This window comes from Calypte anna, chromosome 1, assembly GCF_003957555.1.
Source record: "Calypte anna isolate BGI_N300 chromosome 1, bCalAnn1_v1.p, whole genome shotgun sequence".
NCBI lineage: Eukaryota > Metazoa > Chordata > Aves > Apodiformes > Trochilidae > Calypte > Calypte anna.
The window spans coordinates 105,137,664-105,163,955 of NC_044244.1; the positions used below are offsets into that span (position 1 = coordinate 105,137,664).

At 38.1% G+C, this 26,292-nt stretch overlaps 1 protein-coding gene across 5 annotated transcripts in view; it reads right to left on the reverse strand.

Annotated features, from left to right (window-relative positions):
- The window catches only part of GRIK1 (glutamate ionotropic receptor kainate type subunit 1), a 169,661-nt gene that overhangs the window by 37,645 nt on the left and 105,724 nt on the right, over positions 1-26,292 (reverse strand). For all 5 annotated transcript variants that reach the window (XR_003988511.1, XM_030464444.1, XM_030464467.1 and 2 more), the window contains exons 5-8: positions 22,744-22,797; positions 21,124-21,297; positions 16,893-17,036; positions 1,358-1,465 (exon numbers count right to left, since the gene is read on the reverse strand). Coding sequence is in view for 4 of the 5 variants with exons in the window: in XM_030464444.1 (XP_030320304.1) it covers positions 1,358-1,465; positions 16,893-17,036; positions 21,124-21,297; positions 22,744-22,797 (480 nt within the window). In the remaining variant the exon portion in view is untranslated. The remainder of the gene's footprint in view (positions 1-1,357; positions 1,466-16,892; positions 17,037-21,123; positions 21,298-22,743; positions 22,798-26,292) is intronic.

Below are 26,292 nucleotides of genomic sequence, written 5' to 3' on the forward strand. Positions count from 1 at the left end.
ACACTGCCTGCACAGGACATGTTTTGTGAGAAGCAAAGAAAAAGACCACTCTGCATGTTAAAGCAGTCCTTGCTGCTTGTGGTAATAGGTATTTGAAATGGTGTACATTTACAGCTCATGGTGAATTGTAGCTGAATCAGGAAGGATAACAGCTGAGAAAAGGATGCTTTGGCTGCATCCAGGATCCTCTGCTCAAGGAGGAGAAAGGCACAACTCCCAAGAAAAGTAATACTAATTAAAAAAAAAAAAAAGCTTTGGTGAAAAAGCTAGATCTTCCTACTACTTGGAATTAAGAGTGTCTCAAGTTGGGAATAAACTTATTCCAGCAGAAAAAAATTTATGCTCTCAGATAGATTGTTGTCTCTAAACTGCAAATGAGAGTCACTGTCAAAACCCAGAGGATGAGTCTGAAGACCCATCCCAAAGGTTTTTCTGCATCACCTGTGTGTGTACAAACCTTCTTCCACACTTTATATAAATGATTAGAAACCTCGCCAGCAGCCTTGGTACAGAGAAAAATAAACAGAGTGCTTCATTAAAAATTAAAAGAGAATCAGTCTGGAGAGCTTTGTGGGAGCAATTACATTTAAAGTCTCAATTAACCCGTCATCAGTTATCATTCGGAGTCAATCAAACCACTGTACACACAGCAAGGGACAACTCTTTCTCCAGATGACATGACCTCCCTCAGGGTTTTTTGGACACTCCCAGCAGACACCTTGTAGGCAGTAGTGGAGGAAACCCTGCGGTGCTTCCCCCAGTGTCCTGAGGGAATGTGAATTTTATTTGCCTTTTGTTGGAATGAAGAACCAGTTTCTAAAATTTTATCATGCAGAAAGATCTCTTTTCAAAGATGTTACAGCTCAAGTGGTCCCATGTAGCCTCACAGTTTTGGATCAATTAGGGATATGAGGGGAAAAGAATGATCTAATCTCAAGAACATGAAGGATTTTTAACATCTCAACTCTTATTGAAGTTATGACTCAAGAACTTTCCTCTCTCCCTCACATCACATTTACTACAACTAGTAACATTTAAGGTAAGTCTAGGTTTTGCCTATGGATATGAATTTACCACACCAAGTTACATTGGCAAGAGATGAGAATAATGTGCACTTAAAATAATTATTTCCATTCAGATCACATTCCCACATCCTTATCCCATACCTTGGAATGCAGGGTACACGTTGTAAAATACTAAAACTGTCTTAGTAGCTCTGTTTTAACTTTGACTTAAATAATCTTCAGAACAGGTGGGGTTTACCCCATGGACAGGAGATTGAGGCTGTTGAGAATGGACTTTCCTATGTCTCTGTCAAATTAGATTTTTGTCACTGTTTTACAAAAGATCTGGTTACCTTTTCTGTTCCTTCTTCCTTGAGGCTAATAATGTCCAAATCAAAATCCTTCCGTAAGCCATCGGTTTTGTTGAAGGTTATGCGTCCTGTCAGGCCATCCCACCGTGCCTGTGTGAACACAAAAACACCCTTCCCATTAGTGATCAGTAGTAACTACTCTGAAGCCATAATAAATATTGCATTTCAAATCAACTGTAGCACTGAATCACTTCCAAATAGTGTTTGAACACGTGGCTTTGTTGCTTTGATAAAAAACAATTTCTTCAACTTTTTTTTTTTTTTTGTTATCTAGATCCTCTTCAATATGTTTTGTATTTTACAACCAGGCACATGTTTGTGACAGTTTATATATTGATTTACATATGTCTAGTACTGCATGTAGAAGATACACTGAAGAGAGAGAAAGAGAGAATAAAATAAATATTATATGTGCTTAAAGACACGGATATTTTGCATTGCATATGAATTCACTAAAAATTTTCTTAAAAAGAGTCTGTTCTGTTCATACTTTGGGGCTGAACCTTAAAGTACAACAGTCTAAATCCACCAACCTCACTGGAATGGTCCTCGTTACACCAGTCCAGGACCTTTTAAGTTCTCTTTCTCTGTGAAAAATTGGCAACAAATGGCAATTGGTGCTGAGTGGGAATCCTCAGAAGGTCCTCAATGAGGGAAGGTAACTAACCATCCCAGACCACCACAGCTTTCTCTGCACTTCACTTGTACATTTCCTAGTCTAGAGAGATAGATACTGCCACTGCTACTCAGTACCCAGATTTTTTTCCAGGAAGATACAAACAAAAGAAGGTTTTTTGTCATTCACACTTGCAGTTAAATGACTCCCACCATCACTGAACTTGTAATGTCCTGAACTTTGCTGAATTTTTTCACTAATCCCTACTCAGTTTGAATCCCTGAGGAAGTAAACCCAAGATCCCAAGTAAGCCAAGGAGGTAGGTGTATCATCCTAATGGGATCACTGCCACTGCCTGTGATAACAGGTGTTGATGGCACCATTCTGGTAGCTTTAAATCATGGTTTTCAGGAAAAAATCAGCCAGGCACAGGCAGCTAATGAAAATTCTGTAGTGTAAGATACACAGAAGTCTTATCTATGTGCTTGAATTACGTCACATGAGTCACAGGTGATTGGTTTTGGTCCTGGCTATTTTTTACTGTTCTAAGTTAAACCTATTTTTTCTTGTTCTGAACTTTAGCACCAGGAGAAAGTTAATGTGGTGGACTTTGTGCATCAGTCAGTATAGTCATAATGTTTCCCTGTGCAGGAGAATGCTTCTGCTTGCAGCAGAATCAATGTCCAGAACTAACTTTTTCTGCAATTAAATTTTTCTGTATCTCGTAAGCTTCTCAGCAAACTCACTTTCCTTTAAATGAGACCTATCTGTCTTTCATATAACCTTCTCTTTGTCCCCAAAGCTGAAGCATTTATCTACAAAAAAAAAAAAAAAAAAAAAGTGCTCGTTGGATTTCAAAGTGCAGACAATGTTTGTAATCTGTTTTTGGGAACACCTACATTAGATTAAATCCTTCAAAGATACAAGAAAAACTAATGATAAATGATGTAATTTTTTTTTCTATTTTTCAGCCATATAATTCTTAAATTGCAAGCTTTTCTACTGCACTTTGTTATTTGCTTAATTCAATTTTTTGTAAAGCAATGACATAAGGAAAGCTGCATTAAAAACCAGAAAACACAATGTTGTCTCCCCTACTTGTTAATTCTAAATTCTAACTCTGAATCTGAAGGATTTATTCTCAGATGCTGGGGTGTTATCACCAGGGGTGTGAGACAAATCTGGTGCATCTTTAATTCAGTGGAAATGTAACAGGATTTTGAAGCATGCTTAAATCAAATAAGTACAAATGCAACAAACATAGAAAGAGACTTTCCATCTTTATGACAGGTAAACATATGAAAATCTTGTTTCTAAATAGTGAAACACCTGTAGTTTTTTATGCTGATATATTATGATAGCAGGAGGGGACACATATATTTCATTATATAATATCTCTTTTCCAGTCTGTCTTTTCACTACTCTGATACGACCCCAGTCTCTTATTCATAAAGATGGAACACTTTTTAAAACATGATCTTGAGAGATCAATTCCTCTTACAGAGGGCAATTTGCTTCTGTGAAACACTCACATTTACTGGGTATATATCAGATGCTTAGCTTCTCTACTAACATGATATGATCTTGAATAAAGGAACCAACAGCTTACTTCTGGAAATGGTATCAGGAGACTACATCTCCATTCTCATAAAAACATTTATATGGTGAACTGCTAGCTCACTTTTGAAAACAGGCATCTGTGCTTCTACCTTCACAAAAAAAAAAAAACAAAAAACAACCAACAAACAAATTAAAAGAAAAGATGCTATAAGCGGTATAGGCTTAAACTTCAAGATAGCAGAGAAGTGAAGAAAACCTTTCATTAACTTAAGTCTAGACACATGGGTGATGTTTCTTCCTGATCAGAAACCCAAGTTTTCCTTAAGAAACAAAGCGAGGAATGAGTTAGGAACCTACAGTCCATCCCAGAGCTAAAACTCTCTTAATATGGTTTGAGTCTCAAAACACAACTGCCTGCTGCGTGCAAAGACAGTGAAATGAATCATTGTTCTGAAAGCAGCTCTATGCCATTGCTTCTAGATGCCTGTCAGGTAAATCAGGGATGCAAATCTCTGCTGGGAGCTGTGTTCAGGGAAACAGAATAGGCAAAAGTTGCACAGTTCTCAAATGCAATTAATGAACAGAAATGAAGCAGAACTTTCTAAATAGTCAGAAACCACACAACTGTTTAATACAGCAATGAGATTTCATGCTTTTATATGCAAGATTTATAGCAATTTTAATATTTCTAATGACACTCCGAGTTAAATGCTACAGGATATAATAAAAGCTGAATCGGAACCTACTCATGTAATTCATCAAAAGAAATTGCTTTTTTGCACTCTGTCCTTGCTTTAATATTAGAGGAATCAATGGCACAATTTGAAACTCTTAGGGAGAGGATGTATTTTCTATTTTGTTTGTGTAATTTTGAGTAGAGCTTACAGCTTAATTAAAAAATGTGATTTTCAGTGGCTTCTCTTTGTAACATCCTTTGCTTGGCTTAGATCTCATTTATGCCAGTTTGCAGTCTGCCTCTGACTACAAAACCATGAGAAAATGCTATTCTTTTGGGGTTCTGGTTTGCAGTAGTAGGGCAGTGCAGCGTTCACCTAAGGTCTCACATTCTTCAATACTGTGTTTTATCAGATAATTATAATTCCTAAGTTGTAAACATTTGATAACTTTCTCTTCTTTATTCAACAAAACAGGGGATTAATCCGATATATTTATTACTTTCAACTGGTAGCTGAGAAGCAAACCATACAGAACCAACAGATACTCAGATCCTCTTACTAAGCCTTGTGAGGGTAGTAAATAGATTACAGATAAGTCTTCAGTCATCTCTGAAGGTTGTCAGGTACCTGACATGGCAAAAATATCCAGAGTAACTTAATTAAAACTGTGAAAGTTTGTATTTTCACTACTTCAAAAAAATGATTGTGTATAAACTACAAACTGGAGTCTGGGACTTAATATCCAAAATATAATACTGATTTCCATAGAAATACATTGATGGAAAATTATAACAACAGGAAAATGAAGATGACTCAGCTTCTAAGAGCAAACACTCCAGAAGCTTGCTACCAATTGATACCACCATCATAACATCTTTATATCAGTTTCCACTTCATCGTCTTGTATCAATTAGTATAGCAGCCTTAGTTTCAGCAAAAGCCAATTGACAATTCAGAGGATCAATTAATTCATCTGCTACTAGACTTACTAAAGTAAAACAAGTACATTTCATATTCTGTTTTTTTGACTCTACCAGACCTCACTTATATTTCCAAATTTGTATTAGCCAGATATAATGAGATCAATAAACCATAATTTAGAGTGCATATGAGGCACTGACTGAGTAAATATTCATCCTTATGATATAGCCACAAAGGGATATAGTGAATTTTGTGTATATTACAGTGCATACAAACCTTTCTCAGGCAAATTGATTGTATTTTTATTGTATATCTGTTCTTTCTTACTGCATGTAAGTTTATCCAAATGTTTTAGTTAACCATTCATCTTTCTATGGTATATTTTCTCTTTCTTAGTCCAGTGTCACAGTCATAGATACCGGGCAGTTGTATTTCACATCAGAAAACTTAAAGTTTTTCAGCAATCATTTTAAAGACTTCAAAGTGCCATGGCAATTAAAAAATGGAAAAGTGTACTCTTATTTTACCTTTTTAGACTACTACTTTAAAATCATGTTTCATAATGTGCACACATTTCTACTCCTCTACTAATACTCCACCTATTCCAATAAATTGTGAAATAAAGTAGTTCTTATGAACCTGTTTCTCAGACCTCCACTCACAATTAATCAAGCAATCTCTGCAGTTTCAAACACAAGTTTCGACTTTTTATTGTCTCCACTGTTCAAAAAACAAGAACCCTCATTTTGAACGTATGTCCAGAACTCATATTAGCAAATATCTGAGGTACGTATATGTACTCCCAAAGGCAAAAAACCACTATGACCACATAATTTACAAAATATGTGTACATATTTAATCTGCTTTAATGCATACAAGTAGAAACTGTCATGTCTTTAAAAAATGTAAACTATATAGGCAAAATGAGCTGATAAAGCTTCTAAGCGAAAAGCCAAGAAGAAAAGCTATTTTAGCACAGGATTGTGACAGAAAACAAATGGTTCTGTTCTACAGCTCTTAAACTCTTAACAATATCAGATTCAATCCCTACCTTGTGCAAGCTATTCAGACTCTTTGAATCTGCCACTCAGACCTGAATTATTATTTAATATGAAGTATCGTAAATTGATGAATAAACATCTCATGTTAAGACTATTTTTTAATATAAATGCATTGTCTCATGACAGTCTTCTTCAATCAAAAGCCTTACAATTGCATCTGGTCTTACAAAAAACCCCAACGCTACAAATGTGAGAAGTTTCCCAAGTACACAATGGGCCATAATTAGTCTTTTTTTTTAATGGTGTCTGTATTTTTCATTTCCTTTTTTTTTTTTTCCTTTCTTTCTTTTTTTTCTCCTTCTCTTGCTGTTTATTTGTAACTTGAATATTTTGAAACCTTAACCTAAAGGCATGCAATCAGCAGGGGGTTTTACAGTTTTAATGGATCTTGGAACAGACATTGGTTAACTGGACACTTCATTGTGGGAGAAGTACATTCAGAGGCTAGAGTGAACCCTACTAGAAGATAAAGATATTTTCTTGACCACCTAGGTTTTTTTCAGTGAGCTTATGTTGACCTATGATAGATTGCTTTCACAAGGATGTCAAAGGTAACCTACAAAGGATAGTAATCAAATGGATTTTTTAAAAATGATATATATATAGGCCAAGTATACTTATATATTTAATTCCTACCATTATACACTATTTATGTATTATCAGAAGTTACTAGTATGCCACCCAGAAGGATGTTGAGAGGATCCAGAGGTGGGGCAGTTCAAACTTCATGAAATTTACAAAGCACAAGGTCCTGCACATGGGTCAGGGCAATCCCAAGCACAAGTACAGGCTTGGTGGAGAATGGATTGAGAACAACTCTGAGGAGAGGAGGACTTGGGGGTGTTGGCTGGGGAGAAGCTCAACATGAGCCAGCAATGGATGCTTGCAGCCCAGAAAACCAACCATATCCTGGGCTGCATCAAAAGAAGCGTGGCCAGAAGGTCGAGGAAGGTGATTGTCCCCTCTACTCCACTCTGGTGAGACCACATCTGGAGTACTGTGTCCAGTTCTTGGGCCCCCAACACAAGAAGGACTTGGACCTGTTGGAACAAATCCAGAGGATGGCTATGAAGATGACACAGGAGCTGGAGCACCTCTCCTATGAGGACAGACTGAGAGAGTTAGGGTTGTTCAGCCCAGAGAAGGGGAGGCTCCAAGGAGATCTCATAGTGGCCTTCCAGTAACTGAGTGAGGCCTATAGGAATGCTGGAGAAGGACTTTTTACAAAGGCATGTAGATATAGGACAAAGGGTAATGGCTTTAAACTGGAAGGGGGTAGATTTAGATTAGATGTTATGAAGAGATTCTTTAGTGTGAGGGTGGTGAGACAGTGGCACAGGTTGCTCAGGGCAGTGGGAGATATCTCATCCCTGGCGATGCTCAAGGCAGGCTGGATGGGGCTTTGAGCAACCGGTCTAGTGGGAGGTGTCTCTGCCTATGCAGGGTGGCCAGAACTAGATGTTCTTTAAGGGCCCTTACAACCCAAACCCTTCTATGATTCTATGAAAATTGAACATCAGTTATTGAATTAATGCACGTTTCTAATTAACAACAGTTGTGAAGTAAAAGCTATTAACTTACACCACCATGATGTCATTACTTTTCTTTCTTTTTGTAATGATGAATGAATCATTAGAAAAAAACTATTAGCAATCATATGACCTGGAATTCAGGAAGCTATTAGTATATATTCCTCAAATCACATTTGCTCATTCAGCATTGCATATTGGCAATTGCTACCATCATAGTCTTTTTGGAACTAAATATCATCTAAGATGAATGCATTGTGTGTTCAGACTGAGATTAGGAAATTCATTCTGCTCCTGTGCTGGTTTATCAAAATAAACAACTTAAAAGGAAACCAGTCTTGTTCTGAAAAGAGATTTTACATTCTCATTTCCTTTAGCACCACCTCACTAGAACATTTTACTTCAGCAAAACATTTACAACATAGAGTGAGTGACAGCAAAGGAACCTCTGTATGTCCTAGTGTCTCCATGCTACTACATGTATGGCATCCTATAGTTTTTAAGCAATGGTTGCAGATGAATACATTTAGGAAGTTCAAGCAGCAAATCAGGCATACAAGAGTGACAGATTTGCTTGTGTGGTCAGCACAAACTGCTTCTAGAGAAGGTCAACATCTACCAAATCCACAATTTCTGATAAGGGCTGTGGTGTGCTAACTGAGATCCAAATGCAAAGGTGGGTGATGAGATCTCCTGCTTTGGGTCTTAGATTAATAGAAAATTCTGCTGGTAACAGAATTACTGAACATGATTAATGCACACATGCAGAGGATATTGATTGTGTTGATTGGTGGCAATGGACACTTTTTTTTTTCTCTCCCAACTTTTGCATTTTGACTCCAAAATCAAAAATCTGAAAAACTCATAAGACATGGGCATACCTAAACCTACTGTGGTCACACACACAGAGTACCCCAGATCACTTTCTTACAATGAAATCCTCCAATAGTGTAAATCACAATACCACTATACACAAACCAAAATGGTAACGAATAAGGAAAAGTTTAATTTTCCTTCGGTTTTCTTTCCTTTAGGAAAAGAAAGCTCCTGCATTATTGGAATTGCAAAGACAGTTTATAGATTTAAATGCTTCTGGTTACAGTGGAAATCATAATGTGCTCTGAGCCACACATGGACTTACCAGCTCCTACAATTAATCCTCTTATTAAAAGAGATCCTCAAGGATTACGGAATATAGTGTGCTAGTGCATGACTTTTCCATTATCCTGGTCCAAACCTACCATAACAGATGTAATAAAAAGAATTTCAACTTTCACCATTACTGAGTTTCATCTACTGCACTGAAAATCAGGATGTTTCATAATCTCTTTGCTCAGAAAAAGTCCAGGACTGGAACAGTCCAGGACTGCTTTTACTAAGCAGCCCTTTAATGGAAAAAAAAGAGGGTGTGGGAGAGATGTATTCTTAGAAAGGGGTTTAGGCAGCTGCTGTAAGACTGAGCACACTCCTGCCTTGAAACAAGAGATTAAGATGAAGAAGAAACAAAGAAGGAGGTTGTCTTAGGAAAGCCACAGGCTGTTCTGCAATCTTATCGAGAGCACTGCTTCCAGAGCAGTGTTTGAGCTTAATGATGTCCAGGGACAGTCATATGAAAGATTTTTGGTCTGATAAATTTAACAAATTAATATTTGAGAATGATGACTTATGTGGATTCATTTGAGAGCGTATGTTTGACCCTGCTTGCATAGGTGAGACAGTGCATAGAGAACTCCTGTTCCATACAGCTAACACACTAATACACTGACCAGACAAAAGCCCCCATCCATCTTTTGCAGAGGCAAATCACAGCATTCCCAGCTGCAGGACTTCTTCACCTAGATTTTAGATCTTGCTGCTTTTGTTTCAGAGTGATGTGGTAGCTACAAGTGTGGATGGTGAACAGCTTTATCATGTCAGCCTGTTGGAAGTGCCTATCAAGCAACAAGAAATTTTTCCTTATCAGGCAACCACAGCACCACAGGATTCAGAGCTGTCCTGAAATGATTTGTTCATGGTTGCACAGAGTCCATGGCAGGAGCCAAAGCCAATGCTCTGGCATTCCCACCCATCATCTTGAGTGTGAAATGTCCTCCCCAGCTGAAGTGTTGTCCTGTTACAGTGACATCAACACACTGAACAACAGGGATGCCAAGGAGTGTGTGAAGGCCTAGTGCAGTGCAAAGCAGTGTTTCATTTCCATCGGAGATAATGGGACCTGAGTGCTGGCAAATCTCAGAGTAAGTAGGAGGCTGTGTAGTTGAGGAGCAGATTGTTCCAGTGAGAGAACACCTCTCCAAAACATAAATCACATGAATTGAGCAGTTATCTCATGAATTCTTTGGACCAAAAACTCTGCACAGTCAATGGCTCAATGGTGGTGTGAGTAGGGAGATTTTACAGTGCAAATAAGTGTCATCCAGTTTAGGTCATGCACTAATACTTAAATCAAAATACCAGTGTGGAGTAAATAACAAGCACTTTTAGTAGGCCAGGATATATAAAGTGTGTTCTGAAAAAAGGTTCTGTTTAGCAAATAACAAAATATCCTCCATATATTCAGATAAAATCACTTTATAGTAATTTTAGATAATTTTTATTATAAAAATCTACTTTCCAGGTAATATTTAAGAAAGTAAACCCAGAATGGAACAAAATATACATCATATTTTTGTCAGATATCCTGTTTTGATTTTCAATTTCACACTATCAGAACCATGCAGGTATTTTTTATAAATTCAATACGTATTTTTTCTTATTATGCAAGTTCTGGGACCATTATCTTGCAGTCTGTGCAAAAGCTTTTATATCGAAAATGCATCCGTTACTTAATTGACAAGAAGTAAGTTTTCAAAAAGTAAAACAAAAAAAAATGTTTGTTTTAATGACAGTGAACCAAATCCTAATATTGAACTATTTGGTGAGAGAAGTCCTGCCTAAGTAATTGACTGTTTTTATTTGAGTAAACTAAATATTGCAGCACCAGAGCCCAGACAATAACTGCAAACATTATCTATAGATGCTGTATTAACCAAACAGTAAAACACAATGACAAAGATGCAGAAGAGATGCTAATTTATGTTTTAGAGCCGAAATACTGTAATCTTTGCCCAGTTATGGGCATGGAGATTTTTGTGGAAGACTGAATGACTGACACACAGTTCCTTCCTCAGACAGCATGGTAAATGAGGAGTTCTTCAGCCTTCTGATATTCAGAGTCTTGTACTGCTCACTTATTTTTTGTTCCACCCTGTAGACTTTTAGTCTGATGAAAGCATTCATATATGTTGGCTTTGATAGTAATAAAAGACCATGAAACAAAAAGAAATGTTCTGTTCTTTTACAATATGTTTTGTGTTCCTCTGTTTGGAGATGCTGCCAATTTTAACAAAAAAAAATTGATTAATAGAACCCCAGATGGATTGTTTTTCCTTCTGTTTTATCTTAAATTTGTACTTTTCCTGTAATGAAAAATATTCAGTTCCTTCTTCTTCCAATGATGTTCTGAGTTTGTTTTAGGTTTAGTTATCCTCTGAAAATTGCGTCCTGTGATTTGATACCAGCTAATCAAGACTTTGTGCATTCCTGTCCCTTTCTCAAAATGTTAGTCAGCTCATCACATTTGGACAAAATCAATCCGCATATGGTTGTGACATTGCCAACTCATTAGTTGTGTCTTCTGTTCCCTGCACCAGAGCTTCCCAGGAAATCTAGAAGTCCTGAGGATGGTTGCTTGCTTCCTACATGCCAAGAGAAAAACAAACTGGCAGGATCTCGCCTGCACTGGTGAACAAGAATGAGAGAGTAGGAACTCGCCACCCATCTAAAGTGTTGGGTAAACATCAAAAAAACTTAAAGGATATAAACTTTCCAGTATTTAAGTACTGGAAGAAAGCCAGTATCTGAGAGCTGCATAACAGCATTAAAATAGGGGAAAATAGAGAAATCTACTGCTTTCTTTTTGGATAACAACCAGTCTAAACGAAGCATATATATAAGAGGTAGCTCAGGACAAACATGAGTTTCTAAATCATTTGTCCACTTTCAGCACAGGTGAAGGAGACATGCAGCTGATTTTTGAGGCCATATAGGCTACCAAGTGACTAATGTACTGAGTCATTTTCACTCAGAAGAATTATTAAAAATCATTTCAGCTAGAGGCTTGAAAGATAAGCAGTCATGATAGTCCCAAAGTGACCAAGTCCATTCATCATCTTGCTTTCTATGGTCATTAGTCTATATGAAGAATTCTCAAATATTTTTTCCTGTGGCACAGGTCTTCCCACCTCTTCTTGTGGTGACTGGAAAATTTAATGCCTTCTTGTTTCCCAGTCTCCCTAATTATGCTGATGGAAAGGCTTCTTTCTTTACAGAGAAAGTCTATCTTTTGCTTAAATGCCTTGTTTGGAAGAAAAGATTCTGAATTATCATAATGATTTCAAAAAGCAGATAAAATAACAACCTAAGATAATAAAGATGTCCTTACAGCATACTTTCATTTCTTGATGCTGAGCCAGTTGCCGCCCTCTCGTACAGGGAAGGACTGGAAAATTCCTTTTGTTAATTAATTTTGCTCCTGAAGCCGAGTGGCATCCATAGACCAGAGTCACACAATGTTAGATGCTTTAAAAACTGTAGAATGCCTTCAACATTTACGGTCTTCTTCCCATATACAAATAAGCTAAATTAAGGTCCTTGACTATGGAAGTCTTTTTTAAAGTCTTTAAGAATGAAAAAGTGTGATAATTATAAAAGGCTTCTTTGGAGACTAATTTTACAAATTGTAGTCTTTGTTGCAGGCTGAGACATTCTATAAGATGTATGATTTATTATTTGTAGAAAAGAAAATCAGCTAACAGAGAGCTGGAAAACCTTTATAAATTATAAGGAAAGAGTTTCTTGAGCTTTAAGGCATTTAAGTCTGGCTGGCGTTCCAATATAACGGGGACATCCCCACTAAGAATAATTATTATGGGTAAGTTCAGACAGAGGCTTAAAAGTTTTACAGTCATGGCAGTGCCTGTATGACCAATGCCACTTATCTTGTTGCTTTCTGAGGTCAGTGCATTCACTGACACAAAGAATTGGTTCAGCTCAGAGGGTTCTCAAGAGCTTTTAATGTCATGCCACTAAAGGCTGGAGGAGAATTGGGAATAGAAGAGACTGAGGGAATTGGGAATGTTTAGTTTGGAAAAGAGGAGACTGAGAGGAGACATTCTCTCAGGTTGTATGGAGGTGGGTGCTGGACTCTTCTCTCAAGTGCACAATGATAGGACGAGAGGAAATGACCTGAAGCTGGAAGAGAGGATGTTTAGACTAGATCTGAGGAAGAATTTCTTTACTGAGAGAGTAGTTAGGTGTTGGAATGGGCTGCCCAGGGAGGTGGTGGAATCACCATCCCTGGAAATATTTAAAAACCATGTAGGTGAGGCACTTCAGGATATGCTGTAGTAGGTGATACAGATATCGATATACATATTTTATTCAGGGTGGGGGAGAAGGTTGACTGTTGGATGCAGTAATCTTAGAGGTCTTTTCCAATTGTGGCAATTCTGTGATTCTATGATTCTGTAAAGGAATGTTATGTTCAATGAATGCAGAATCTAAGCAGATTGCTTTCACTCCTGGTCTCTACAAACCAGGCATGCTTGAAATACATCTTGTAGAAAATACAATATAAACTTCTTTTTAGAAGTAAATGTTTCATATTGTGTGTGTGAGATTCTGTTTAAGAGGATTTAACAAAGTCACTAAAGACAAAGTCTGCATCTCTCGTTTGCATCTCTGCTTTCTGCAACACTTCTCTGTAAGTAGTTCTCATTGTTACTGGATCAAAGTGAGGGCGGCTCACACTGATTTAGGTGATAATTGAGTAACAAACAATCATTATTTGGGGTTTGTTGCATGCTCTAAAGGGGACATGACCAAGAAATTTGATAATTCAGTTATAAACACCTATTTAATGTTTAGGCATATTTTTCTTTAAGGAGAAGTGGAATTATGCTTTCTCTCCATATTCTCCCTCTGAAGAGAGAGAATGACCTCCTTTTTCTTTCTAGCCATGGGTAAGATGTACTCCCTGCAAATACTTCCACAGGGACTAAAAGATTAAAAAATCATTTGGATATCAGTGACATTAGGTCACTGAGAAAGTCAAGTTTCTGACAAGGATTTACTTTTCATTAAAAAGATCTTCATGAGCTATTGCAGAAGTGTCTTGATCCCAGGCAGTGTATTTTATGTAATATGCTCCTTTGCAGGAACCAGCTGATGACCTCTCTGACCCTCAAGCCATCTTCAGGGCTGGGGGCTTTTGCTCAGGCTTGCTTCTGCCTGCAAATTTCCAAATGCTTACTACAATCAGCATTAGCTCCTAAGATCTTTAGAGCATAGCAGATTATGCTCTTTGTCACTGTAATTGATTATTCTGTAGCCCCAAACATTATTGCTAGTGCTTTTCTCTTATACTCTCTCTGGTAGCATTTCAAGTCTTGGTCATTAAGAAAAATAGGGAGTGGATCTGCTATTGCTGTTACCTGGTACTTTTACCTGAAGTCCTAGGGACAAGAAAGGAATATTCTTACAATAAACTAGTAATCTTTTGTTTTCACATGCTCTGAAAATTCAGAAACTGACTCCAGTGTACATGTATTCAGACTGGCATAAATCAAAAGGCAGTATTTGTCCCTAGGCTTTCCATTTTCCAGTTGCTTTCAAGAAGAAACTAACTTGCATGTTCCTTAAAACTAGATATGACCTGAACCTTGACTTCCCAACAGGACATAGACAGGCTGAAAAAACCTAATTTACCATCTACTGAGTCAAGAAAGAAGCAGCCTGTACATTGCTATACAAGTCAGTGGTTTTACACCTTAGCCTCTGCTCATGTCCCTGCAGGTTCTGAGGCCCTTTGTATTACCATAAACCTGGCATTTTTTAGAATGGAACCACAAGTGAATGAGATGGTTTCAGTTCTCATTACCACTAAAATAAAGCACAAAAATCCACTGCAGAGCCATTGCAGTACTTGCAAGTCATTACAGACAACCTCTTTGAGAGTTGTTTAGTCTACAGTACAGAATATCTTTCTTCAGACCAGTCTATAAATGCCTTTGCAGACTGTCAGTTCCATATCACAATACCAGTAAAATTAAATTTCATTTATAGTGAGCCCAAACTATCATTCTGCCTCCTTGACCTTTATCCTCCATAACTATTCACTTGAGTCCTAATTTATAGAGTTTGCCTATCCTTGCTGCACAAACCTAATCCCAACATGAGCTGAGGAGGTCCAAAGATATTTTCTGTTTAATTTCCAGCATCTTTTATAGCCTCCAGGGGAAACACAATACTGACTTATTAAACCATATCCTATACTTTTAACAACGATATTTTTTTATTAGAACAGGAACAGGAAGATAAGACTTCTGGAGTATTTAAATCAGTGTTTTACTGATCATGAATGACACTATCTGCAAAGCAATCAGTAATTTGCTCACATATCTCCCTCCATGCAAGAAAAGCTAGCTGTACATGATAAATGTGAACTGTATAACTGTTTAAACTTTGAATTTGATCTTCTGGGATATGTCTGATGCTCCTGATCAAAGAACTTCTGCCTTAGGATTCAGGACTCTTATGGTATGTAGATCAAAATAAGCATTTAATCACTGTAGAGTTATGAATGTGCACTCACTGACACAATATTTTTTTCCAGCTTCCAGTTTCATTATATTTATTCTCAAAATGCACCAGAAACTGTACGAGGAGCACTGGGGTTGAGAAATACAAGAGGAGATGTTCACACTTAGATCAAATCAGAAGGGAGGAAGGAAGAAGTTCATCTTCATTACAGACACCTGTCAGACAATTTTCTCCTGTCCTTTACCATTCCTGCTACAACTTTCCTACCTCCCCCTCAGCAGGGGAGCTGGGTGCAGCATGGATGATGTCAGTTTGAGAGAAAGAATCCTTACCATTGCTGCTTCCCTGTCTCTTCTGGGAGTACCCATGATTGTGTTGCAGTAAGGAAAACATCTGAAATCTTCCTTAATTCCTAAGTCAGGTCTCTGGGTATTGGGGTAACTCTTGTCTTTTCTTTATACTTTCAGAGACAGAAGCTTACGAGGAAACATTAAAATTCAGAAAACATCTGGTGTGGGGAGTACATTTTCAATAACTTTCAGTGCTTTCTAGGTAGGTGAATCAGAATACCATATCTGCTTATGGCAATTCTAAAAATATGTACTTAGGTTTGGAGAAGGTGATGACAGCTCTTTGACATGTTCTGTAACCACCACATGTCTTGTCTTTCAGCTTGCTCCTAATATATTCCTGGGTTCAGGTGTCTGCCTCTATGTGCTGCTACCACTTACCTTGTACCTCAGCCTACAGGTCCTGTTCCACCTACACAAACCTTAATGAATGTGACTTGATAGGAGTCACACTGTCATGGACAAGAACTGGGGAAAAGATGAAATACATACAGGAAACTCCACGTAATTTTCACTGTACATTTCCATATACTTCCCTAAAGGAAAAGTTTCCATTTGAAACTTATAATTGACTGAATTTTTGGAAGAGTGAAGGCATATCAGATGAAATGTTTATTTTTTTACAACATTTATGGATCAATATAGCTCAAACATATATTCTTATGAGATAGTGCATAGCTGCATGAAGCAAGTTACTTCCTTAGAAATATTGGCTGCAATGTTTTCTGGACATTGATTACTGATCTAACCATTTGCAAAAAAATTGGAATTAAGTTGCAAAAAAGGTCAGAGCTACAGACTCACTTTTTTTTCAAGTTACAGAATGGCCATTAGTTACCTCATGTTTTTAAAAATCAGAACCATCCATGATAAACATGAAGAAGCAGCCTGGGAAATCTTGTAATGTGTTAGTTTGAGATTTCATCACACCTAGCATTTAGCTGTTTCTTTTCTGCAAGATCAGATTCAGTCTCTACCAAAATGGAACCTTGTGTCTGTAAATCAATATTACTTTGTTGGGAAGGTGAGGAAGAATTGGATATCCAAGTGCCAGAAACCAGAGCATAGCATATGACAAAGATCAGGGAGCAACAACACAATCCAGGGAGGTAAAGATTAAAGGAAGGATTATGTGGACCATAAGCAGATGGTCTACACTTGCCTCTTTTATCAGGTTCATAAATCTGGGTCCAAAACGCCACGGCTTGTGTCTGTGGCACTGCAGGGAGCTGACAGTCATTTGGGAGGCACGCTGGGAGGCCACTGCTACCATGTAAACAGCATCATACATCAGAGCTGCTTCAGTCTGCATGAAAAAAAAACAAAGGCTTTCTTTAATATACATCTCTGTGCATGGTCCCTCCTTTTATATAGTGAGAAGCATTTCCCTGGGATGTTGTTATGGAAAAGGCCACTACTGGGCTCTCCATGGAAGAGAGCCCAGCTTACATTAATTTCAGATTATTTATACCTTGTACATTATTATACGTATTATACATATACATATTATACATATACATATTACTCATACATTAATTGTTTATATTATTACATTTGCAGTTTACATTAATTTCAGATTATTGGGAAGGAAACTACATTGGGTAGGTACATAGGAAAGGCTGGTGGGTCCAGCATAGGAAGCAGTGTACAGGCAGCTCTGTGACATGGAGAGGAGTTTTAAGAAGCCCCAGGTGATACAGCAGCCCAAGTCCTGTCCTCCAGTCATGTCCTAAGGCCAAGCACTTTGTAGTGCTCAGCCTTCCATAGCTTCCTCATGAGATTTGTCAGAGACTTTCAGCACCTTGAGGTGTGCCACATGAAAGCACCATGCAGTTTCTCAAGCCAGTTGCTGCCTCTAGTGTAACGAGGCAACCAGGTGCCACTAATTGCCAGGTAGTGGGCATGAGCTTGTGTTAAGCCCATCTGTGGCTAATTAGGGTGGGCCCCCACTGTGCATGAGCAGGACCAGGGGGCCAATAAAAGGTGGGGCTCAAACCCACAGGCTCAGCTCAGTCCTGAGCAAGCCAGCAGAGAGGTCAGTTGCTCTTGGAGCGACAGCACCAATCCAAGCTCATGCCCCTCCCTGGGAATTAGTGGCACCTGGTTGCCTCATTTCACTACAGCTGCCCACACTGCAGGTTGGCACATCATGGTGACATGTGGAATGGCTACCTGACTGAAGCCTGTGCTATGTCCTCATCAAAGCTCTTCTTATGGCACTTGTGGGATTGCTTTCTTTTCCAAGGGAGAGGCAGGCCCTGCTTTTCAGGGAAATCAGCGCCACTGAGTACATGGGACCTATCCCATGTGAGAAGTATCTCCTATTTCTTAAGGATCTGCTGCTCTCAAGGATATTGGATTTTGGTACAAACATGTAAAATGGCCTCACTGTGATTTGGCAAGCATATGGCTGCCATACTTCTCATGACATCTTAGGAAGAAGTGAACTGTCCTTTCAAGGTGTTTTTTCTGGTGTTTATGTTGGACTTACTCATCTAACTTAAATTGGAAAAGGGTAGATTTAGGTTTGACATTGAGAAGAAACTCTTCAGTGTGATTATGGTGAGATACTGTCACAGGTTGCCCAGGGAAGTGGTGGATGCCCCCTGCCTGGAATTTTTCAAAGCCAGGTTGGATGGGGCTTTGAGTAGCCTTGTCTAGTGGGAGGTGCCTCTGCCCATGCAAGATTGTTGTAACCAGATGGGTCCCTTCCAACCCAGACTACTCCTTGATATTATGAACCCTTATATACTTAAATACTACTAAAACGCTGGTTGTGGATTTGTGCTTCTTTTGAGAATACGTTTGTTGGTTTAAAAGCATGCACAGTAAGCCTCAGAGTCAAATGGCACATTGTCGTCCGTTATTACTGGGAAGTTTTAGAAAAATCTCACCTTCACCTACACAATTTCTCAGTGCTCTCATCTGTGAGGGGGAATAGCCATGTTTCACCTAATGCACAGGGATGCTGTAACAATGAAGTGCTTACCTTTCTTGTAAAGTTACTGAATAATTCAGTATGGCCTTGAAAACAAGTACTAACTCTGCAGATGAGAAACTCAACTAATTTATATGAACTGCAAAGATAATCCATTTTTTATTCCTTTCTCATTCAATACCTTTGGGAAATTAATAGCTTTGATTCTTTGCCTGTTTCATTTACCTAAGTAAATTACAAGAGCATCAGTGTTATCAGCATTGGAGATTTTTGCTGGCAATCAAAACTGATCTGAATTTATCAACTAATTTTAATACACCACAGATGAGGAATTGTTCTTGACACACGAGTTGGGATCTGCCCAAAACAATGCTCCACAATCAGAGCAAATTGAAGACAAGATAAATGGTGAGGCAAGCAGGAGGAGACAGTAGCAGATATTCTCAGTGTTAAGTGACCTGAAACACATAGTTGTTCCAAGCAGACCTGAAGATTAAAGGCCTGATGTGAAATCACTCAAAATCAATGAAAAGATTCCCATCAATGTCAATGGACTTTAGATTGGTGTTTACTTTAGACTGAGGACATGTACACTCAGGACTGAATTTTACTTCATCACTGGGATCCTGATAAAGTTGAGCAGTCTGCCTATGTCCCAGTCTTAGAGACTCTGGAGATACTTGGGGAAAACACTCCAGTGGACTTCACTGCACTACTGTCTGGGACCACCGATGCTTTTACATAACATAGCACAGCCTGCAGTGTTTGTATGCTGGCAGCATTGCCAGACTTGGCTGTTTGATTCTCCTGTTTGTATCATTTGTTACACATCCATCCTGCCATGCAGCATCCAGCAACCGGGAGATTATATTACCTTGCTTAGTCTTTTATTTCTCCCCTTACTGCCCTGTTTTAGGGCTTGCGGTTGCATGGAGGAAGAAAGATCACCTTGTTTTCTGAAGCAAACCACCTTACATTGATATCTGTACTTGTGAAGAAAGGGACTAAGGCTTGGTCCTTGAACTTGTTTTTTTTTTTCTGATTTTTGTATCCTATTGTTGCAAAGAAAGCCAAAGATCTCATTAGAACAACCATGCCTCTGTGTGAAATTTGGGCATACAGTGGTATGTGAACTCCAAACTGTCTTGGTCATGCCTTGCTGACCTTCCACAATCTGTCTTCAGCTTATGGAAACAAGCTAGCAAACAATATAGCATGAACCAGAAGGGAGAAATCCTGAGTTAACAACAAGGCATGTAATCCTTATCCCCTTATACTGTGCAGCCTGTCATAGCTTCATTGTCTAATGAAATATAGCAGTATCACAGCTCTCCATCAAACCAAATAAGCAGAACCTGCTGTGAATACTTAAATGATCACAGCCAACTAGAAAGATTCTTTCCTTGGTACTCATGCCATTTCAGAGCTTTGAAGACATCGAGAGACTATGGAGATGCATAGGAAGGGATAAGAGTCACAGATACTAAGGAGAGCATGAAATCCAATGAGAACTTTTTTTTCTCTAGTTTTACACTTGAGTGCTGGAGATGAACAGCTTACGTGTGAATAGCTACCTTTGCAGGCCTTGGGTATTCATATCAGAAGTTTCAGGGACAGGTTTCTCTCCTGCTTTGTATATGAGTAAGAACGGCACTACCCAAACAAGCAACACTTTTTTGAAGTGCTAGAGATAGCACACATAATGCATTTCTCTTCAGGATATTAGGATGTTTCAGAATTTTCCCTGCAATCATCTGCAATAAAGGCTATTTCATATCACTTTAACTCCATTCAATATATAAGATACATTATCTCATATTGCAAAAAAATGACAGCTCTTCACCTCACCAAAGTGTATGGAGTCACACTGTCCATGTAACTGTTCCTGTTCTTTCCTTTACTTTATGAGGGAGTGGTAGGGAGGAAATCCTAATTTCCTGCCTTGATGATACTTTTCATTTATCTTTAAATTATATCTTAAAAGCCTGGGCTGCTCTAGATGATGGAAGAGAAGAGAAAGGGCACTTTTCCAATTTAAAAATGCTATTACCTGTCCACATGTATAATATCTTTCCCTGCAGGTTATAAATCACATATCTTCTCTGAAAGTTTTTATATCCTGTTATGTTCTTCACTCCATGCAGAACATATTAGAAAAATGAAGCAGCAGTGTATACATTTGGCAACAATAGGATGAATGATGTCACCTGGACAGAACCACGATGGAGGATTGTCACCCACCTCTAAAGCTGCCCAGGAGAGGTTTGTAACACAGATGAGTAAAACATTGTTTCAAGGGCAAACACATTTCCCCGTGGAAGCATGTAAAAGGAATTCTATTCTGGGGATGCTGCTTCAGCATTTGCATTGTGAAATAAAGCAGTAATTGGATGGGTTCACATCTGCCAGTACAACAGTGCAAAGCAGTGTTACATCATTGTTGTTGTTCACTTACTGTCATCATGCCATCGAGGAGCCCAGTCTCTGGTTTTGGTGGTGCCTGCAGACGCTCCATGGACCATTTCTCAATGACTGATGAAACCTGAGGGTTCTCGATGTTGAGCAGGCGAAACCCTGTCATATTCACTCCACTGTATCTGTAGGGTTCCAGGTCTAATGCAAATAGATCCTAAATCACCAGTAAGAAAAAAACCCAAAACACCAGATGTAGTATTTTTAAAGCAAAATGTTCAGAAGGTACAATTAGGCCGAAGTTGTATTTCATTTTCAATCCAAACATCATTTCCATTTGTTGTTTGTTTGTTTTCCCTGTGAATGCTCTGCATGTCCTCAAAGCCTGGTCACGACTGCTTCTGTTATAAAATCGAATAAACCAAAGCTTTTTGAAATTTATGACAAACCATGCATCCACATTTAGGAACATAAAAATCAGTTCCTCAAAACAACACTGTTTTGCAACAAAACTGCACAGCAGTATCTAATTTTAATTCCAGGACAGTGCACAGTAAGGCCATGTGCTTTAGGGCTCCACGTTTACAGTGCAGGAAAATAATGGGTATTCCAAGTGGTATAATTGTGTACCACGCTCCACAGCTTTATTTATCAGGCAGTGGGAATATGATAACTGCTAAAGGCTGTTATTCAGAATAACCTTTTGCTGATCCCAGCTAGCCAGTAAAATGACAAATGTGTTGGTCATTGTTTAATACCAGAGTACCACCAAAATGTCAACATTTAAAATACCACAATGATGAGATACCACCAGCACTGCATACTTCTTGTTTAATATATGATCTGTACTGTCTCATTCATACTATTGGTAGTGCTTACCATTTTATGTTAGACTGTTTATTGTATAAAACTGTAAACTCCACAGTGGATCTGATAATTTTCATGCTTCACCTAATGTTAAAATGGCCTGGAATAAAACTACTTCAAGTTCCAAACATCGAGAGAGTTTTTTCTGACTAATTTATTGACAATTGAATTCACAGCAATTTTTCACTTCCACATAAAATCGTATATATGGAAAGCAAATAAAGGATAAACTGATGTACATGATATAACCTAGCCCTCTAGGACTGTTCTAGTAATATTGGTTCTTTGCTTTCTTTTCAGTCTATGATGCAAATGGAGCTTAAGCAGTGATTGAGATATATTTATATATTGGATATAAGTTAAAAAAATGTGCTGAAATAAGTATTTGTAGATTTGCACTGTAAAAGAAAATTTAGGGGTTTTTTCTACTATAAAATTCCCAAGTGATTTTATACATGTTATTTTCCATTGTTAAAAATAAACCTTTTCGCAATGAGCTGCACCACCAGCAGTGCTTGATGTCAGCTCATTCATTATTTTGTTTCACTCTGACCAATCCATACTGATGTTTCTTCCTTAAACACAATATTACAATTAATTTTCATTGTAATAAAGTGCTAGCCAGTGCCACAGATACTGTGAAACAGATTCCCTAAAAAATTCTGACTCCTGATATTACCAAGAAATGTTGATACTCGTCTTCCATGAGTTTCTCTTGATCTAGCTAAAGCAGAAACATTTAGTTGTCCTTTCTGTAACAGAGAAAATTAATCAAAAAATCATCAGTGTTCCTTACCAGTGTTGTAAAAAAGTAGTGGTAGTATTCAGTCATCATCCCCATAGAAAGAATCTGTTGAAAGAGATTGAAAGGTGAATGTACTTCACTCTGAATTCTTTCAGTGTTCTGCACTGTCTTAATGAAAGTATGGGTGAATCTAGAACAATATGTTACAGGTCATCGAAACCCGATTACAATGCAACCTACATTTTTCTTTAGAAGAGAAATATAGCCTATTGTACTTAAACTATGTTTTTATCACCTCTGCTCAGCAAAGAGATTAAAGATTTCAAAACTTCCAGGACAAGAAAAATTACTGGTGATAAGTAGAAACTTATTTTTTTAAAAAGTGAAATTCTTTAGTTGGCAGTTTAAAAGTGCTAAAAAGGAATTTATTAACAGACAATAGAATTTTTAGGGAAAAGTGCTTAGGTGAAGAGTTTTTTATTCTGCATTACCATTGAGAAGAAGACACTTGGTGAGTGCTCACTGAAGTAAATAAGAAAAACAAAAAGAAAGCTTCTATAAATTCCTTCTGCTCCACATGGGGAATAGAAGTCAGCAGGGGGTTGTCAAAACAACCAGTAGAAAAGAATTTCTGGTCTGGATTAATTTTCCAAAGTCACACTTTTTTAAGGTCTGCAGGGTAAGGATGACAGTTAAATGCACATTGACTGGTCACCACAGGTGGAAGAGGATGATGTTTTATTTCCTAGCCCCCATGTTGCAGAAACCTTTCAGAGGGTTGTGTTTTGTACTCTCACTTCCTTTCCAAAAAGCGTTTGGAAGGCTTCTGTCATCCCCTGTGATAGAGAACAGGATGCTCTTGAGCTCCAGCCCAGCATAACCTACTCTTCCACACATGCTGTTACCATGATGCAAGCATTTTGCCCTCTCTGGGATATTGTGAAGAGGAGGAAGAGTTATGAGCTAGGAAATCACCGAAGAATTCATTACCATGACAGTAACACTGACAAAGGTTATATGTTAGTCAGTCTTGATCACAGTAGCATAAGCATATGATATGATAAGTATTTTAGGACACTTTTAGCAGTTCCTTAATAGCTGTTTGGAAGACAGTGAAGAGCTGTTTGGTTTGGCTTGCCAAAATCCTCTCTCTAGTCAAAAGCCCTTGAGAGTTTTGTGACTGTATATGGCAATTTCTCACCAAAAAAAAAAAAAAAAAAAAAAAAAGAACCTGAACTTTCTAAAGTGCTGCAGTATATAATAAAAAAATTCACAGTGTTAATCACAAACAACTAATCCATTTCCAGCCACCAAACAAAAATCAAGCCAGGAGGTATGTTTTTTATTGAAATGCTCCACTGGATTTATATGTCAAATTTGCCTTTTTTATTTCCTGTTTTATTAAACATCTTTTATCCAGTTTCTTAGAGTGATTTTATTACCTGCAGAAATGAGCAACCTAGCAGTCCTGGCGACTTATATTCATTCCCTATTTACACACAGAAAATGATATGTTAGTATCAAGGGAAACTTTTGCGTGCTGTGTTTCTCAGCTGACCTGGCTGGGCTCAGTTCTACTCCCTGAAGATGCTGAATTTCTATGTCTAAGGTCTCTCCTATATGAAGGAGGTACTGCTCAGGATTTTTATGTTGCAGGTCTCCTTTGAGCTGGGGCTGTATTGAAATAACCCAATTATTTCACATGGGTAACAGAGCATCTGTGAGCTTATACAAATGTGGTTTGAGCTGAGGTAAGCCTCTGTATGCCTAAATTTATTTGGTCCTCTGCAGGATGTCTTCATCTAGTCCATGGTTTTACATTAGTAGGAACACAAAATTATACTAATAAATGGAAGAGGACTCAAATACCAAGGTTAAAATTATTGAACCATCACAGTCTTAATTACAACTTGAGATAGAAGAGATGGCATCAAGTTATTGCACTTGTGTTATCAGAAGAAATAAACTGCAATCTGCCTGTGTAGAGGTTGTAAGACACTGGAGAACCACATAATGCCTTAAAATACAACATTTAACTAGACAGATACATTACATAGAATGATTTAAATGAGTGTAGCCTGGATGATTGGGAAGCATTGACTAAGCTGTGTTGCAGCTACACTGCTACTGGAAATCCTGCTAGCTAATCCTAGGTAGCCCCATTACTGCTTTCCTCACAAATCCAATGGCAGTGGCTTGAGAGGAGTGTTTGCCTCCTGAACCCAGTTTTCATTAAAAGTTTTTATGAGAATATTGATTCCCAGATATTGTGCTATAAACAGAGATGGCAATAAAATAAACACACAGACCTGTGAATAATAATGATTTTAAAAGTCACTCTACAGGACTGTCTTAGAAAAGAAACAAGAACCAACCCCCCTGGAAAGCAAAGGCAGTTTCAAGTGAAAAGCAAGGTTCAGCCAGCAATTTATCTGCCGTAACACAGAGAGTTGAAGATGGCAGCTGCTGGAAAGTTGCCATGGGTTTGCCAAGGACCCTGCACCTGAGGGCTCCATGAGAAATGCTTGCTGAAATTCTTCCAAAGAAAGTATTGCAGTAGGCCAGGAAGGCTTAATCAATGTGGTACTTTTGTATTTTCCCTCTTAGTGATGGCTCAATTAAGATATGAAGTTGCAGACAGCTGGAAGAGAGTTTGTAAGTGTCATGCACACATTACTCATGTCCTTGTCTGATTAAGGAATAAGATGTGATGCTGGATCTGTCCCAATCTGGGCCTTGGGCTGCCGCTGCCCTCTCATTTATTATTGATCACAAGACCAGTCTTAACTGGTTGTTCTCACTCTTTAGTCATAAAGGCAACTATTTAACAATTATATGGCACTTAGACATTGCTGTGACATGTTAGATCTGTAGGTTAACTTAGAGTGATGTTCATTTATGGACTGTAAAGATTTTATAATAATAAATTCATTATGTTTGGGGGTAACATGGTCACTAAATAAAATTCCCAATGAAGGAAGATTTGATTACCAAATGACTACTCTAGAGGATGGCATTAGGAAAACAGAAGATGAAGAAAAGTTAAAGCAAAAGCAAGAGGAATGCTAAGGATCATGCAGGAGACCCCAAAGTGTTAATTACTCAGAAGCTTAAGTAGAAAGGGGACAGTTGCACTTTTGCCCTCTCACCAGCAAGGACTCATCTTCTGCTGTGTGTTTGCAACATAGCAGATAATAGGAAAGCATATTATAGACACTACCAGGAAAGAGACAATAATAAAAGCAAAGACTCCTTTCACGTTGGGATGCCTCTGAAGTACCTATCAAAGTAGCTGCACCAGCTCCTCCCATAGAGCAAGTATCTTCCCCACTCCACAAAATGAGCAGAACAGACCAGGAGAGAGAAGGGAAGGCAACAAGATTGGTTTATGTGTATATAGCTGCTCATAAGAAAACAGAATGGTATTTCATCGCACATTTCTATCTAAATAATTTTGCATGCAATTATTTAAATAATTATACATCTGACATAAATACCCTATTTAAATAATAACAGCTTTACTTAATGTTGAGCTTAGATGAATGTAAACTACTGAAATCATGCTAATATATTCTACATTTTCCTTGTACATCTACTTTT